The sequence below is a fragment of the Syzygium oleosum genome, unplaced genomic scaffold (assembly GCF_021117445.2).
Source record: "Syzygium oleosum isolate NSW1041296 unplaced genomic scaffold, Sole_v2.1 Sole_v2.01, whole genome shotgun sequence".
NCBI classification, from domain to species: domain Eukaryota; kingdom Viridiplantae; phylum Streptophyta; class Magnoliopsida; order Myrtales; family Myrtaceae; genus Syzygium; species Syzygium oleosum.
Window position 1 is genome coordinate 29,765,326 of NW_026607485.1, and position 17,118 is coordinate 29,782,443.

The 17,118-nt window shown below is 40.1% G+C and overlaps 2 protein-coding genes and 1 long non-coding RNA gene across 3 annotated transcripts; 1 reads left to right on the forward strand and 2 right to left on the reverse strand.

Moving 5' to 3' along the window:
• Positions 1-2,207: 2,207 nt before the first annotated feature.
• LOC115685197 (probable pectin methylesterase CGR2) lies at positions 2,208-6,477 on the reverse strand. Its single transcript, XM_030610222.2, has 6 exons — positions 5,967-6,477; positions 5,803-5,842; positions 5,550-5,591; positions 4,788-5,162; positions 4,498-4,553; positions 2,208-2,599 (listed from the first exon to the last, which is right to left on the reverse strand). Exons 1-6 carry the CDS (start codon positions 6,087-6,089, stop codon positions 2,447-2,449), a joined length of 789 nt encoding a protein of 262 aa, XP_030466082.1. The 5' UTR covers positions 6,090-6,477; the 3' UTR covers positions 2,208-2,446.
• Positions 6,478-8,467: 1,990 nt separating this feature from the next.
• On the reverse strand, positions 8,468-16,775 carry LOC115685196 (DEAD-box ATP-dependent RNA helicase 16). Its single transcript, XM_056319901.1, has 15 exons — positions 16,468-16,775; positions 16,194-16,344; positions 16,012-16,100; positions 15,775-15,903; positions 15,402-15,502; positions 15,110-15,224; positions 13,580-13,711; positions 12,155-12,220; positions 11,813-11,992; positions 11,047-11,142; positions 10,265-10,402; positions 9,744-9,826; positions 9,546-9,583; positions 9,235-9,449; positions 8,468-8,795 (listed from the first exon to the last, which is right to left on the reverse strand). Exons 1-15 carry the CDS (start codon positions 16,675-16,677, stop codon positions 8,703-8,705), a joined length of 1,836 nt encoding a protein of 611 aa, XP_056175876.1. The 5' UTR covers positions 16,678-16,775; the 3' UTR covers positions 8,468-8,702.
• Positions 15,963-16,401, forward strand: LOC130140475 (uncharacterized). The gene is made up of 2 exons (XR_008818457.1): positions 15,963-16,100; positions 16,194-16,401. It is a non-coding gene; the product is annotated as an uncharacterized LOC130140475 (long non-coding RNA).
• Positions 16,776-17,118: the final 343 nt, after the last annotated feature.

Below are 17,118 nucleotides of genomic sequence, written 5' to 3' on the forward strand. Positions count from 1 at the left end.
CAAAAGAACGAGGATTTCTGGATCTACAACTTTTATGTTTTGAGTTTTCTCATAAAATCACTGTAGAGCTATCGACGTTAAAAGGAAGTCGACAGTCAGGATGCGGAAATTTCAGTTCTGCGCTAGCTCGGGAAAATGGTCATAACTTCGTCGAGACAGATTGGATTGATCTGGGTCTAAAGCCAAAAGAACGAAGACTCCTGGATCTACAACTTTTATGTTTTGAGTTTTCTCAGAAAATCACTGTAGAGATGTCGACGTTAAAAGGCAGTCGACGGTTGCGACGGTCAGGATGCGGAAATTTCAGTTCTGCGCTAGTTCGGGAAAATGGTCATAACTTTGTCGAGACAGATCGGATTGACTTGCTTCCAAAGCCAAAAGAATGAAGACTCCTGGATCTACAACTTTTATGTTTTGAGTTTTCTTAGAAAATTTCTGTAGAGCTATCGACATTAAAAGGAAGTCGACGGTCGCGACTGGTCAGGGTGCGAAAATTGACAGACACTTCAATGAAGAATGGCCAACTTGAAGGAATCAATCTCAGATACAACTATCGAAGAAGTAACCATCACCATAGTGGGGTCGAAGCAACCACCAACGTAGTGGAGTCGAATAAATCGTCAAGGTAGTGGACTCAACGCAAATGTTGGAAACCACTAAGGAGCATACATGTATATTTTGAGGGAACAGTTGCTTGGAAGCATGATCATGAGGCAGTTATCACTTGTAGACAAGATCATGGGACAGTTATCTTGAAAGTAGGATCATGGCGTCACATAGACATGAAGACAAGATTTTCGGAATGGAAGAACATGGGCACAACCATTGAAAATCGCTAAGGAGCAGTTACCACACAACCATTATAAATATCATCAACCATTTACCGGAGACCCTCCCGACAAATCAATCAACATGTTATCTTTCAATTATCTTTAATTTCCTATACCGCACTTTACTTTTCCTTAGTTGTAGCTTTTTGATTCGCGTTGTCGATTAAATTCCGGCATGTATCTCTATCTCGAGTGTTGCGTCGTCGATTAAATTCCGGCATTACATCTTTGTGTACTTGTGTGGCTGTATTTTCAAGCTTTGTCGTCGATTAAATTTCGGCATGGTTTGTACGTACAGTTCGGTTCGAAGTAAAAGTTCGCAATTTTTCCTTGTCCGCCTCGATATTTCCTATCTGGAATCGCCACGGAACCCGGTCTCCTCTCATTAAGAACCGAAGAACGACTTTCGGTGAATTATATTTCGTCGCGGCAACATTTCTGGCGAAACACGCTCCCCACCTCCGGTCGAGGCCAATCCGACGGCCTACCTCGAACGGTCTCGATCCCAACAAACATAGTAGTGCAAGATAAAACCCGCAAGGGGAGAGATGGGATCGCAGCCCAAAAAGCAAGCATCCAAGAGCTGTGAGGAGAGGAGTTTGGATACTTGTAATTTTTCATTATGGAGCCAAAATAGGGTGAATTTAGCGCGATCCTAAATTTTTGTCTTAAATTATTTTAAAGAGAGCAAAATGTTCGTTCAATGTTTGTTATATATAAGGATCCGCATAGTGGTCAGGCAAGAAAATGATGTTAAATATTTCATTTCTCCATCTGATAAGATCTATTAATCTTACTACTGATTTCATTATGATATTATACAAAAAAAATGAAAATAATCACACACGAGTGCACGAAAATCAGTATGACTATAGGAAATTCCTCAAAATCTTCGATAGGTGTACAAATTAGATCTTCGCTCTTTCGCTCATTTTCGTTTGTCGTTGTCAATCTCAAGCTATGTAGTACTAATTTGTAAGGAAAACAACTAAATATAAAATTGAGAAATCACTGACCTTTCTCCTAGCAAACGTCAATCTTGATCTTGAACTAGTTATGAGAAAAAAGGAAGAAGGATTTTTCACGACATCCATGATATGAGCGCTCATTCACGAGAACTCCCTAAAACCAATCTCAAAGGTAAGATCTTACCTACACAACCTTGGAAGATACTAATATGTCAAATCAATGGAATCCCGCTATCTGCCAAGTTTTAAAAGTATGAGATTTGGAGTAAAAATGGATGTATACAATTCACGGTGATCTAAGCTCAAAGATTCGGTCAAGGAAGACAACAAAGGCTTGAATTGCTCAATTGTGTTGGGTATCATCTTTTGAGGAAGAAGGAATGACTAGAAAATGCAAGAAATATGAAAGTGGAACAAAATCATATCATTTGAAATCGAATAGTGAAATACACGGACGTACTGTGAAGTGAATATGATGAATGAATTAATCACTATAAAGATAAAGAGGGGTTGTGCTAAAGGAACAGAGCATCAAGTTACATGAATTCATCTATACCGCTAAATCGATAAACCAAAGAGTGACTTGTTTAATCCGGGAACAGAGAGGCAACTTTATAGTCGACAGGCTGCTCTGATGATGTTGCAAAATCAGTGATATGATTTCAGGTGAAAAATTTGGCAGTTCGGCTCGTATGACTTCTTGGAAGCCGCTTGCTCAAACTTCTTACCCGCACTTTCGTTCTCTTCCAAGCTCATCTGCATGAAGAAGCGTATCCACCAGGACGAGCTCCGCATTTTTGCCTAAACGAATAAGAACCGTCATTAGCTAAATTGGCACATTTTTTATGTGATCAAAGGACAATGCTTTTAATAAAATAAGTTGAAGCATTTCTCTGATTCAACAAAAACAATAGAAAGTAATCCCCTGTGAATTTATCTTTACGAGAAACGCAATGCTTGAATAACCAAGGTAACTGCATTGCTTGTGCAGCAACTTAGCACCTAAGTTTTGTTCATTGACAAGACATGGAAAGAGCCGACTCCAAATTTTTGGGTCTGGCCTGGAGACAAGTTCATCCTAAACCACGCCGCACTGAAACTGGGGATGCAACCCATACTCTACCAGGTATGTGGTGCTCATGAGTAATCAGTCAATATGGAAATCTACAAAGGCCATACTCAGGTTTCCCCCTTATTACATTTGCATCCTCTAGAATATACGATTGGAAATTAACTGATCAATGAATATATTCTCCGACATAGACATACAAGCAGCATTTATGGTACTATTAAGACAAAGGTTCAAATAAACTATAAGAAGCTTAAAAACGTCCTGATTCCTTTGTTAGCATCTATAAGCTATAATGTTAACTATAATCAATTAACTTCTGTACCTTCTTCCTCATATCTTTTAATAGTCAGCCACTTTCGTTTACTTGTCAAATATTATTTACTAATTATTACTATTTTAGCCATTGAATTTAATAATACGTAAAAATTCTGAAGAACAGATTATGTACAAATAGATTGACATGTAAAGGCAACTGTTAATATTTAGCATTTTTTTAAATATTATACTACCACTTTCATATCTACTATTACACTTCATTATAAAGAGAAACTTTTCAACCTGGAAAAACCAGTTGAAGAACGTACAACACAGGTCCTAAAAGCTCTTCAAAGTATAACTAAAGCTTGTAGATACAAATTATCAGCCAAACAAACTATTAAAAACAACATTTTCTATAAATCTATGTTGGCTTCCATCATGCTTTCCAACAGACAAGTAAAAGAACCACTATCGTAGGCATTTTTTGAGTGCCACGTAAACTATTTTTTATATTGTCTATTGAAAGAGCTTGATTGAATTTTAGTTTTAGGACTTCTAATGCACTTTTCTTGCAGTTGAGGTATTACTACTACTTTGACCAAAAAAAAGGGTATGACTACCATGACCTATGTCATCAATCCATCCACTTTTAGTAATTTCAAATTTCAGAATTTAAACCTAGCTTACAGTCTCTACATCCTACCATGCTCATTTCACCAATTTTATATGTCCCACAAGTTCTCCGACCTACCCTTATGTATGCTGCCGCTAGATTGTTCTACCGAACCTGCTTTAATCAGTACTTATTTACTGTATGCTAACTAGACAGAAGTGAAGAGACCAAATGCAGAAGACTTATTGCATGCACGCAGCTAATATGGGCTCAAGTCGCGACTACACCCAATCCATGAGTCTCATGGGTACCCTTATGGGATCATGCTAGTTCCATAAGGGTCAAAATAGTGCGAATATAATTTCCCCTTAAGTTGGATTTTTACAGATACATTGAACTGCACATTCCAACTCCATCATTCTGGCATTCTCTCAAACAAACAAAATGACATCAATTGACTGCACTATAGGCAGCTGCCCCTTTCAATAACTATAGTTCGTATCGATACAAATCAGGTAACTTATCCAGATAACCTTGTTAAGCACCTCAATTAAAGCTTTACATTATAATGAAGCTGTGAGAACTCAGAGTCTGAGAAGTAATAAAAGGAGCCATTTTTTTCTTCCCAGCGTTTGAGAAGAACACAAGAACTGATTTAAGAATTTTAAGTTGGATGGAACAAAATGATAGGATGTGTCCGCCGGCAAAATTGAACAATCAGGATTGGCATTATTTAAGGAAGAGACAGCTACTTACCGGTCGTCCAAATTTAGACAATTCTGCGACTTTAGCTCTTTGTCGACCAGGGAAACCTAATACCAAGAGCATATAATTACAATGGAAAATTAACGGAGCAAGCAAGACCAGTCTATTGTTACATGTATCCCCGTGGGACAAGTAAAATTGATCGTTCTAAATTCACAAAAGGACATGATTACAAACATTTATCAACTACAAAATTAGTACAAGGAGGACTCAATGACTACATATTAAGGTTGGAGAATGTTATTAGCTAGCGAACCAAAATAAACTATTGAAGCAGTTACCTGTAAAAACTACTATACCATCAGCCGAAACCCTTGCCAAGTCGGGAAGAGTCTTGTTCAAATACTTTGGAGATAAATAGTCCAGAGCATCCGATACAACTACAAGGGAAAAAGACTTTGGCCTGTATGGAAGAGGAAACTTAATATCAGCAACACGTACGAGGCCCTTACGAACAAGGCCTTTGCAGCTTGCATCAGCATCTTCTATATCATATGGTTCCACACCCCAGGCTTCAGTTTCTTCTTCTTGAAACAGTTTAGAAACCACTGAACAAGTATCAGGACCCACATGCAAAACCTTTCGCATACTGTCACCATATGCTTTCTTCAGAAGAGGAATGGCTCTCTGTACTTCCGATGTACACAAGAAGTCACCTGAGAAGAATAAAAATCCAAACCATGAGTTGAAAACTAAGAACGCTTACTCAAACAATAACAATAAGCAGACCCAATAGAAACTTTCGTGTCAACAGTTTCTATCTCCATTCGGCCATCATTCGTGTATGTTTACTGAAATGTATAATACTATTTAATCTGGTTCTAATCTATTCTGGGGACAGAGATGTAGACGCGACCTATATCCAATAGACACAGCAAAGGCTTAAACACAACATAAACAGGAATGAGACTAGATAATGTTCAATGGTTGAGTCTCATTGCAGACGAAGTCTTGTATCCTTTCCAACGAGAAAGCAACTAAAGGAAGACACTGCTTGAAAAACAGAATCTTATAATGGTACATGAAAAGAACGGCAACTTTACCTTCAACCTTGCTAACTGCATTTTTGTTACCTCCAAATATGCCTGTGGCATGAAAAACCACCTTATCAATGCCAGTATAAAAGATAGCGAGAAGAACTACTGTAGACAGAAAAAGCATTACTCAAGCCTTCACTATGCTCATCATGGCTTCAGTAAAATTAAATCAATGCAGTGAAGACTCAGTTTATGTTTTATCTAAATCATCAAGGCAAAAAGTATGGTACAAGTATTGTAATCAAATCCAAAAACAAACCTGAGCCACCATAAGCAAGGCAAATGAGCAGTGCTGCTCCCTGGTAGAGTAAGCATGCAAAGGAAATTAGAATGTTACTCGTCAGAAAGTAAAACTGGCCAGCACACAAATCAGGAGGCCATCATCTCACAGCTGTAGAGTACAAACATAGTATTGGGAAGTACCACAAGAATTAGGCCAATGGACAACAGCGGGGAAGACCGGGACTTTGAATGTAAAGATCCCGCGAATGGGAAGCTTCCAGTATCCACAAACCTACGCGTAGAGCCCACTTGCCTCCTCGACATGGTTGGTTACACGATTTACAGGCCTTGACCCTGGCTAGCACAATCTAAGAGAGTAACGAAGAGCCGAGAAAGTAAGAATTTGTCTACCAAGATGGGAAAAGAAGGCAGCAAAAAAGCAACAGCTCATAGAATAAGAGAGCGTCAGATTAATGCACATCAATCAATAAAAAAAGAGTATGCACTTCAATCTAGTGTCAAAGGACGCGAGTGATGGTCATGTTACACCAGTGAAAAACATCACACGTATATAGCTTTTTTCTCCATCAAATCGAGGGTAACAAGGATCGAGTGAATTCAATGCGCAGGGCTCAATCTGGCTACGCACATCTGAAGCTAACATGCATCGACGACACCACTCAAATAAAAAAGGAAACTTGACTCGAGCCCGACAATCATACGAGGCCGCGGGCCGACAAATTACAAAAAACCGAGTAACAAGAAAACGAGCAGTAACGTGCACATCGGATCTGGACTTGTCCGCAAGGAAGATCCCATCGAACCTCGCTACCCGAAGAACTCGAACAGAGAGAGAGAGAGAGAGAGAGAGAGAGAGAGAGAGAGCAATGCAGACAACAAAACAAAAAGCAGAAACTGAAGCACGCGCGAACTCATCGACCGTAATTTCGACAAAGCACGGAAAACCCAGGAAGCCGCAGAGCCCAATGCGGCAAAATCGGGACCCCACATCACCTTCATTGCCAAACGAGGAACCATCGCGCCATATCACAAACATACCCAGATAAGACACAGGGAGACAGGGAATGGGTATCAAATTGGGAAGAAGAAGAAGAAGAAGAAGAGGAGGAGGAATCACCTCGGGAGAGATCAAGCGCGAGAACACCGCATTGGAGAGGGGGGGTCGTCTAGAAAGGGCAACTTTTGAGGAGGAGGAGGAAGGACGATGACGACGATGACAATGGGGGGGGGCGTGAGATTGGATCTGGGAAATGCGCGCTCGCACAGCGAGGGAGGGAGGGGGAGAGAGCAAAAGGAGATATAATTGCTACCGGCAGAAATTTTCTTTTTTTTTTTGGGGGCCAAAAAAGTGGAAATATACGAAGCCGGAGATTTTCCCCTTTTTCTTTTTCTTTTATTTCTGTTGGTTTTTTTTTTCTCCTCCCTTTTTCGGTTGGATTGATGTTGGTGTTTTTTGCGCGTGGAGAGCAAAAACGCGCGGCCATTTTTTTTTTCCCTTCGAAAAAGTGCAAGGCTAAAAAATTGCGAATTGCGAACCAACTCGTTTTGTGTGTCGGCGAGGCCCAACTGGCGGACTGTGATTGGGAAAGGGGAGGGGAGGGGAGGGGCAGGGGCAGGGGCAGTTGGGTCATTGCCGCGGGCGGTGGCGGTCTCGGTGGTGCACCGGGAGACCCGGAGCAGAGATTTTTTCGCCCACTATCCTCGTTGACTCTTGTTGCCCCCCACCCCCCCTAGATGTTGCCGTTTGACCAGAACCACGTTTTTTTGTGCTCTTGAAATGTACCCGGTTCAATCTGGAAACTGGCCAGATTTCGATCTGATGAATTGGGTTCGACCAGGAGAGTATGAAATTTGGTGAACCCGTGGTTCCGTGCCACGGCGACCCCCCATCCAACAATGAAAGCCGTCATCCCATGTGACATTAGCCCGCCCTGTGTCATCTCCCGCTAAACCGTCTCAGATCTGGATCTATGAGTGTGTGACTGGTCACCATCGTTTATGGTCATGTGGCTCTCGAATCTCGGATATGATCGGAAGCGAGCGACAACCACCTTGCAAGTGGTCAAGGGCCGGCCTTCTAGATGAAGATCTGAAAGCTGCGCGACCACCACTGTGAGGTGGTTGCCCTCCTCGGGCGGCCACCCCAAGGCGGTCTTGGGACAACTAAGGAGTCTCCATTTTCACTTATTATTTATCTTTTAAATTGATGATGCGATGCTTACATGGCACCATGTAAGCCACGTCAACATTGTATGTGCATATAGAAATCGTTACATTAATTTTCAAAGTGGCCATCTTAGCAATCCGACGGCCAAATTTAACATAGATGAACCATTATACCGTATAGGGACATTTATGAACCAAAGAAAAAGTATAACGATTTTCATTTTTCAGTAAGAGCATAGCTACCCCTAATGCCATTTTACCTTTGTTAGTCCGACGCTATAAAGTAGTGATTTGTCGGTAATAGCAAACGGCTCAGGCGCTCTGCTTTGGGAGTGCAAAGTTTTACCAACAAAAGCTAAAACGCTAAAGGATAGCTTTTCCTTTGATTCATATCATAAAGAACAGCTAGCATTTCGAGTACAAGTCGCATCCCATGGATTACATTATAGAGCTTACTTTATTAGAATTCAGTTAAAGTTTTATGGCAGAAAAAGAAAAGGCAAAGAATCCATGTTGAGTACAGAACACTTTCTGCACTTGCAATATGAGGAAGCAACTGCTTTGGCAGGTCGAAATATTCAATAGTTAGAAATGGAAAACCTATCGATGAGAGAAAATATCGACACCGACGACCTTTAGGTAGCTCAAAATTGAACACAGAAGATGCATAAGCGTGTCGATACAAAATCGTGGGCTTACAGATCCCAAAAAGAAAAGAAAAAGAGGGACATGGATAGCTGCATAAATTAGCTAGTCGACAGATTTTCTCTTCTTGCTTTTGCGATTATGATCGCCATCTCTTTGATTTACCTTCTTCCCACCTTTTTGAGCCCTTTTTGGTGCCTGAGACCAAATCAAAACATATTTATCAATAACCATCCCATGAATATTCTTCCCTGACCGTCGTAGACAATTAAAAAGCTAAATCCCAGCTCATTACTAGGCATGCAAGAAGTCGCATAAAGAATTTTGAACTTCCTGAAATTTGCAGGATTATGACATCATTTTATTGTTTTCTTGAATCCATCCATGGTAAAATTTCCTAGAAACAAACCAACAGAACAAAAGAAGGTAGTCATGTGCTTTCTTTGTTTTTCTTCTGCTTATTTTTTTTTACAAAATAGCAAGTAGAGAGAAGGTAGGATTCGGACCCAAGACCACTCGCAGGGTCTTGGTACTGGTTAATTACCAGGTAAACCGCTTGTTCCAAAGTGAATTCACAAACTTATCTATTCATTCATTCATATAGTTTATCTAGGGCAGAAGAAGGGACCACAAGTACCTCGACTGTGAATGTCTTGAGAGGATCTCTGCTTTTCCTAGATTTCCTCTTAGTCCCCTGCTTATTTGCGGAGTCGGACCTTCCCATAGCAGCCCTAGCAAGCTTGACCATCTTGCTTGCTTCCTGAGTCGTGGGATCCAATAAGTAATCGGGCACATCACGTAGATGAGGAGCAGGGGGCTTCTTGCTCAGAACCTTATCGTGCTTCAACAGATCTGCTCAAGTACAACCTCAGCTCTATATCACAAAGTACATTATAAACAGATAACTCAGAATACAGAAACCAATTGAATTTCAACTGTTTTACTTACCTAAGTCCTTAGGATTAGCTTCAAAATGAGCCTTCAACCTGTTGGGCAACAGCACAATGGGAAACCGTGCCTTCATGAGGAAATCTCAAACTATTTGAAGATGGCAACGCGCGCGCAAGAGAGAGAGAGAGAGAGAGAGAGACCCCATCTGATCAGAGAAAATTCACTAAAATGAAATGCAAATGGCTGGTAACTCACTTCTCAGAGTTCAGAATTTCATTCCTCAAGTCCTGAGCCCGTGATTCTCTAACAGCAACTTTTGTCACACTCTTTGCAACGTCCTGCTCCATGTTAACAACTAAATGCTTCAGATGTTTGACCTTAAACCTAGTAGTTTGTGTTGGTAAAGGACACTATCGATACTCCAGGCAATTAACATAGGAACAACAGGACATAACCCAACCATGAACATAGAAAATATAATCTGCTTTGGGAAAAACAATTCCTAGGGGTGATTGAATCTTCATGGGTCAGAACTAGAAAGACGAATAACAGCAACAGATGGTTAAATATTCTCCCTTCCCGTTCTCAATGTTAAACCATTTGAGTGATCTTTGCCATAATGTCACGGAAAAGATGGGCGATCACTATTTTGTTAAATTTGTGAGGGAAAAATTATCAGGATTGATGCTATCTTGTACTCATGTTTCAGACACAGCACGGACAAGAGAGATAATTCTAATCTAGCATATTTATACAAAAAGATCAAGTCAGATTACCTCAGCTCTATAGCGCAAGGATTCAACAGCATTCTTTGTGAGCAAAGGAAATGGCACAAGAAGATTCGACTCTTTGTTCTCATCCTCCCCTAAGAAGGATTTTATCTCTTCTAAAATATCCATCTCTTTAGGGGAAACCTGTCAAATAAACAGTTAATTCCATAACAGATATGGTCATTACATACAAAGGAAGAGATGGATAAAAGCAGAGCTAAAAAATGCTTCAAAGCACAAACTACAAACAATAGTTTCGAAGAGCTAACAGAAAAACCAGACATCAGAATTGAATCTCCACTGTACTAAAAAAACTATTCAAAAGTAAAACAAAAGCAGAATTAAAAATTTGGTTGTTTCATGATCCATTACGCCTCTAGTTCGCTCTCTCATATCTAGGTCGTTTCATATTCAAGTTGGGTTGATTTCGAATTCTAACCCAGTTTGACTCTGTTTCGATTGTTGCATTTTCAGTTCCATTGGAGTTCTAGCAGTTGAAAAAACAGCCAACTATTCCCACTTCTATGTACCAGGCTACCAGCCCAATCTGGCCATCAACACCTAGCAGCCCAAACCATCAGACGCAAGCTTGGATTAACAAGCAGCTTTAAGGTCGACAAGTGGCAAATCAAGGCAAGCCGCTATTCAGATCCAGTTCAAGTTCTCAAGTGGCTGATTCCGGATTTATGGGTCTAACCAGCAGCGTAGTTTCCTAAAATTGCCTCTGAATGCATAGAAAGTCTGCAATTCATCTTCTCAACTCTTCTCTATAGGGCAGGTATACTCACCAGGGACACAGCCGACCCGGTGTTGTATGCTCTTCCAGTTCGTCCAATGCGATGTATATATCCTGCCACACTTAGAGGCATTTCAAAATTGATAACCTGCAAGAATCTGATGTTCAGTGAAATGACACTTAACAGTGGACTAAAATAGCAGAGCAGTTAAAGTGCTTAGCAACATGTAAATCATAGGCTAAATAGTCCCAATTATATTATCAGGCTCCCAGAATCATGGAAATCAGGAGTGAATTTCACAACAAACCATGCAGTAAAAGAAAATAAGAGAACCAACAGAACTTATAAGCTTATCATCATTCACAAAATTGGCTTTCTCCTTTTAAATGGCTCTTTTACCTATAGCTTAAACCTATTTGATCTAGATAGACCTTCTGATTTGCTGTAGCTGCAAGACAATTATATCTATTATTGCAGGAATTGATACTGCTTACATGAACTCCAAATGTTTGAAGACTAACCGTTTAATCAGGAGATTCAGTTACTTTTTTTATCTCAGACAAAGGGTCCTGTCTATATTATTCTGCTAAATTTCTTGACCATCTTCAGTGCCTAACAGGCAGCTCAAAATTGGTCTGATTTTGGTTCTTCAGAGCAATTTCTAGAAAGCACTCTCAGCAAACATCTTTCAAGATCCGGATATACTTCCTTTAACCATGTCCTCATTTAAAATCAACCAAAGGCTCATCTACAAGAAAATTCAATCTCAAAAACATCAAGTACACAAACAATAACCAAAGGCTGAAAAATTATGTACCGTATAAACATTTTTGAAGTCAATTCCCCTGACTACTCCAAATTCAGAGTCCAATTTTGCCTTAGCATGCTTTCGAGATTTCTTTCGCTGCCCTTGGTTCTCATCATTGTCTTTTGCCTTTTCTTTTATTTCACTATCATCAGTTGCAATCAGGTAATCAAAAAGCCCAGCATTGAATTCCTGAAACAAGCAGCAACACAAAATGTACAAGGCGAAACGCAAAGGTTATGTAAACATCAAAGCAGACAACATACCACCAACAGGTCCATTTCGGACAATTGATTTTATGTGTTAAATTTTCCTCAATTTTGTAAGTAACTCAAAACCAGTGTGCTTACATACCTCAAGCATATGAAGACGGGAATTTTGTGGCAGCTCCGCATTTAAAACTGCAGAACGGACCCCGAACTGTCAATATCCAACATCATAATGCAATCAGAAATAAACAATCTCCACTATTGAGGTTGCTATTGAAGCACACTTGACTGATGATACATGCTTACAAAGAGAAGATGAAAATGAGTAAGCGAAAAAATCCTTTCTTTAAATATGGTTGATTCATTCACCACAAAAGAAAGCATGGCCAATTACATTGGTATCAACAGCAACCAAGAATCTCACTGTTGGGAGTTTAAGCACCAAAACGAAAGTAACAGCACGGCTTTGTCAAAATGCAGTAAATTAAAATGCTAGAAAAGGTTGTCACAATGAATGAGTGCACACATTGAATGTCTCAGAAATATGTTAACTCGGTTTTTTGATTGGACGTGAGCATCTTTTAGTTACCAACAGATGCAAAATGCCATCAACATATGCACACATCTGCAAGAATTGGCAGAAAATCTGACTGGCCGGCAATGACACTTATGCTCTGTTTGGGAAGGAAGGGAGGGAGAGAAAAATGACGGGTGGGTGTAAAACTAGGATCAGTTATCAAATCTTTGTGAGGAGGAGAGGAGGGAAATTTGAAATTTTCTCTCAACTATCCTCTCCTCCATATCATCAAACAGACCCTTAAAAGCCAAACTTTAGTTTTAAAAATCAATATGAGCTCGACCTATTTCACTAAGAGAGGTACTTAACTTAGAATAATCTAAAATAAGCTAGTAATCTAATGAACATCAATGTCGATCATCAACCATTAGACATGCACAATAGAAATATAGTGATATTCTTTCATTGGGCTGCTGATGGCTTGAGCTACATGCAGATGAAGAAAAGGAAAAGAGGTATTCTCAGGCCCATTAGCAAATATTTTCTATTTGTCTCTGCTATAAATAAGCAAACTACCTCCAACTTCGACTATAAGATTTCATGAGTAAGTCTATGTCAACACTTAAACTAAACTAAGACCGTAAATAAGTAGAGATGGACAAAATCGCAATTTATTATCGACAAAATTACTGCCAATAATCAGTAAATCTCTCACCTTCCGAATTTGAATTCAACATAATTGTCACTCCGTAAATCCCTCATTTTTTCAGTTTCACAGCAATTTAAATTCGCATTACAAAAATGGACCAAAGATTTATGCACTATCTCGTTCATTGCTAATTTAAAACATACTGTTTTTTATCACAAAAATAACTATATGCTCTCTTTTTAGTCCTAAAAGAAAAGGAAGCTAAACAATTCAAGTCTATAAGAAAGTATCAAGTATTATAGTGGTGGCCTAAAATATGTTTGACATGTCCATGCCAAAGGATCATCCTGCAAATTAAGTAACTACGAAGAAAATATAATAGCTAACATAAGATGAGTAGATACCTTCTCCAGAAAGAGTTTCAATCTGAAACCCATGTCAATAGTATTCATAAATATCAAAACCTTCTTCTGCACTAATTCCAGCTTTAAGAGGGCAAGGATGTGCAGCAGTTTATCATGCTCGGCGCATGAAATCTAAAAGCAAAATTAAGATTAAAGTTCATCAGTACACAATCACAAGTCAAGCAGAATCAAGTACAAAGCATTTGATCAGGTCCCAAAATAAATTGTTCAGTGGCTTCATTTTTCTATATGCAATGAAGATGTTTCGGTTTATACTTGCCACATCAATGACACAAACAGGATGTCAGGACCATACTGTGCATTATAATTCATATTGCAGTGGGTCAGCTTTTTGCTTTATCTTTTTGATAAGTAAAAGTAAATCTACTATAGGGCACCAAGGGAGTGCAATCCATTTAAAAGAAGTCAAGAAAACAAAAAGGAGCTCAATCACGGAATATAAAAACTCTAAATTTCTATGAATGCATTTATATCCACATGCATGTTTCCGCTACAACAAAAGTATAGAACGTTAATTTCAATAACAAAAAGCGGATGACTCCGCTGCCTTCAATCTCTCATTCCTCTCTTCCCAGATCACCCACAAGAAGGACAGGGAAATTGAAGAATCCTTCTTATTAACTCTTTCGCTAGCCATAGCCAATCATTAAGTGAAAAGTATAAGACAAACACATACCAACTCTACATCATAAGGAAAAAGGAGAATATACTGATAGAACATTGAGTGATCTTATCAGGTTAACTAAAGGTATTGCCGGATATTATGGACTACAACTTTGAGCCCCAAATTTCCTTTAGTACAGTTGAATCACACTCTGCATATACTGATGATTTCATTGACATCCACAAGTACCTCTTCTTAATCTTTGCATGAAGGATATTGGAGTTGTAGACGAGATGTCATTACTAAAAATTACTCATTTAATTGGTGCGACACATCCTCTGTGTTTTTAATATTCAAACTAGAACGAAAAAATAAAAAACAAGAGGACGATGACTTTCTCAAAGAAGGATCAAAGGAAGAAGCTTCTACCCTAGCATCGATCGGTGCAAAAACAAAATTTTCTATAAATTATAGCGATGAACATCACAAAAATAGGGTCATAACTTGTAAGAAAAAATAGAGCCATTATTCTACTTCTATCTAATAAAAAAAATAAGCCTTTATTATTCTTAGAGAAAATCTCAAAAATGGCAGCCTCACATTTCAGTTGCCATTGCTGCCAAATATCACTTTCATTTCTTTTATATTGAGAAAAAGAGACTCCTCATCATAAGTCGAATTCTTAAATAAGTAACAGCAATGGAATTTTTCCTCTTCTCCATCTTGGTTGTTTCATTTGGAAGGGAGGCTCGATAGGGTTATTTATGAGGGGAAGAATTGCACTTTAAAACCTCTGCCACCACACGTGCTATGCTTTGCGATCAACATTGTAGTAAGATTTTAAACCTTTCTTCTGAAAAAGGAAACATCCAACCAACAGTAATACAGGAGAGTAGAATAATTACCCAAAATTGCTGAACATTCTTAGGAATGATATCGTCCTTAACATCTCCAACTTCTGGCAAAGTCAGTATGAACGGGTTGTGCAATATCTGCTTCTTGAGTTTCTCAACATCGGCACTGCAGGGTATAAGCTGACCACCATAAGGTTTGGAATAGAAAGATCCGAACAACAGGATACAAGTAGTAAATATGTACTACATAGAAAATGGTTGACACTATCATGTACTTCCACTAAACAATTCATATGAACTCGGCTTCAAATTTACTTCGTCTTCATACGTGCTAAACACAAACCTCGAAGTAGCTGACATAAGAAGGCACTGACAACGTCTAGGAATATGTGCTTTGAGAGCTCTTAGATCCTCCTCATAGCCATATGAAAGCAAGAGGTCTGCCTGAAAATCAACAGAACCGAGATGGTTTTAACTAGTGAAAAAGATAGCGGGTAAGCAAATATTACCCACCATATCCTGTAACTTTAAACATGAGGAGATACATGCCTCGTTCTCAAGATCAGAAATAGAGTGAGCGTAATCAAAAGGAACACAATTAGAACAGAGATGTCACATAGATTGTCGGAGGACCTCTCTGTCAGTCAAATGCATTTCCCAGTATATAAGAAAATTATAAAAAAATTGAAGCCCGCAGCTTAACTCTACATTCTCACCTCATCAAGGACAAGAATTTCAAGTGATTCGTTCAGGGATGCCGGTTGAAGTACACCAGATGACAAACATTTGCGTACGCAACCAGGCGTGGAGACCACAATATCAGGTGATCCAGCCAATGCAGCTCGCTGCAAGCGATAAAACAGATTCATCAATTGTTCCCAAAATCAGAATTCACAGCCATCCATCACTCCGCAATCTCCATATCAAACCCAAATGAAGGATATCGAACCCACCATATCAGCTCCACCAGTCAATTCCACAGCTTTCAGCTGAACTCGACATAGCTCGATCAGGGACAAGACCTCCGCGCGGACCTGCAGATGTTTCACGACTCAAATCAGCACGTATCTCGAAACGCTATAAAATTTAAGCTCGCCCGCACCCTCAACCCCAAAACCGAGACTTGCCTGCTGAGACAGCTCCCTCGTCGGAACGAGAATGAACGCGCTCGGCGCAACTTTGCTCTTCGACCCGGAATTGCCGAACAGCTTCTGGAGCAGAGGAAGAAGGTAAGCGAAAGTCTTCCCGGAGCCGGTCTTCGCCCTCGCGACAACATCCTTACCCTCCTATAACCGCCAAAAGAAAAAGAAAGAAGACGCGCGTTAAATCAACGTTCAAGCAAATAGACAGTGACGCGGCAATCCTCGGCTTCGCCTAGACAGCGGGGTGTTCGGGCTAGGAGGGCTCACGAGGATCAGCGGGATGGCAACTTGCTGGATCGGGGTGGGCTTCTCGACGCCCTTCTTCGACAGGGCGCGGACCAGGCGCGGGTCGAGCCCGATCTCTTCGAAGCCGCGCTCCTCCTCCTCCTCCGCCGCCGCCGCGTCCCCTCCTCCGTCTCCGCCGCGCTGCGCCGGGGGTTCGACTCGCTGCGCTTCCTTCTCGTCGGATTCGCCCATCGTGATTGCGAGGAAGTAGAAGAAGAAGAAGGAGGAGATGAAGGCGAGAGTTTCAGCAGTCTGAAGAACCTTTTAGGGTTTTGGGGAGGCTTTAGGAGGAGGAGGAGGAGGAGATCAGAACGTTAGGGCCGTTGGAAAAGGGTCCACCGGAGCCGGGTTAAAACCCGAACCGACCCGATTAGTTTCTAATTGTCATGTCTACGGATTTGTGCGTGTACATTTGGCACTAGGTACCCATAAAATCCGATGTTTGCGCATTAATCTAAAGGAATATGTTAATTTGGGAGATTAGAGGAATTTGGAAGAGATTTTTGCCACCTAATACTAAGCTCTGCGTGTAATAATTGAGACACGTGCCGTATCGTTTCCTCACATTTTTTATGATTGTCATTGAGAAATCTACTTTCTTGGATAAACAGAAATTAAGAGAAAGACAACAGG

What these genes read in the sequence shown, in the direction of transcription:
- LOC115685197 (XM_030610222.2), bottom strand. Translation starts at nt 6,089, where the DNA reads ATGTCGAGGAGGCAAGTGGGCTCTACGCGTAGGTTTGTGGATACTGGA. An exon ending in TGCAGTTAGCAAGGTTGAAG is followed by an intron (nt 5,163 to 5,549) that starts GTAAAGTTGCCG and finishes TATTCTTCTCAG; the next exon opens with GTGACTTCTTGTGTACATCG. An exon ending in TGGTATAGTAGTTTTTACAG is followed by an intron (nt 4,554 to 4,787) that starts GTAACTGCTTCA and finishes TCTTGGTATTAG; the next exon opens with GTTTCCCTGGTCGACAAAGA.
- LOC115685196 (XM_056319901.1), bottom strand. Translation starts at nt 16,677, where the DNA reads ATGGGCGAATCCGACGAGAAGGAAGCGCAGCGAGTCGAACCCCCGGCG. An exon ending in AAATTCTTGTCCTTGATGAG is followed by an intron (nt 15,503 to 15,774) that starts GTGAGAATGTAG and finishes GTTGATTTTCAG; the next exon opens with GCAGACCTCTTGCTTTCATA. An exon ending in TCAAGACATTCACAGTCGAG is followed by an intron (nt 8,796 to 9,234) that starts GTACTTGTGGTC and finishes ATTTGGTCTCAG; the next exon opens with GCACCAAAAAGGGCTCAAAA.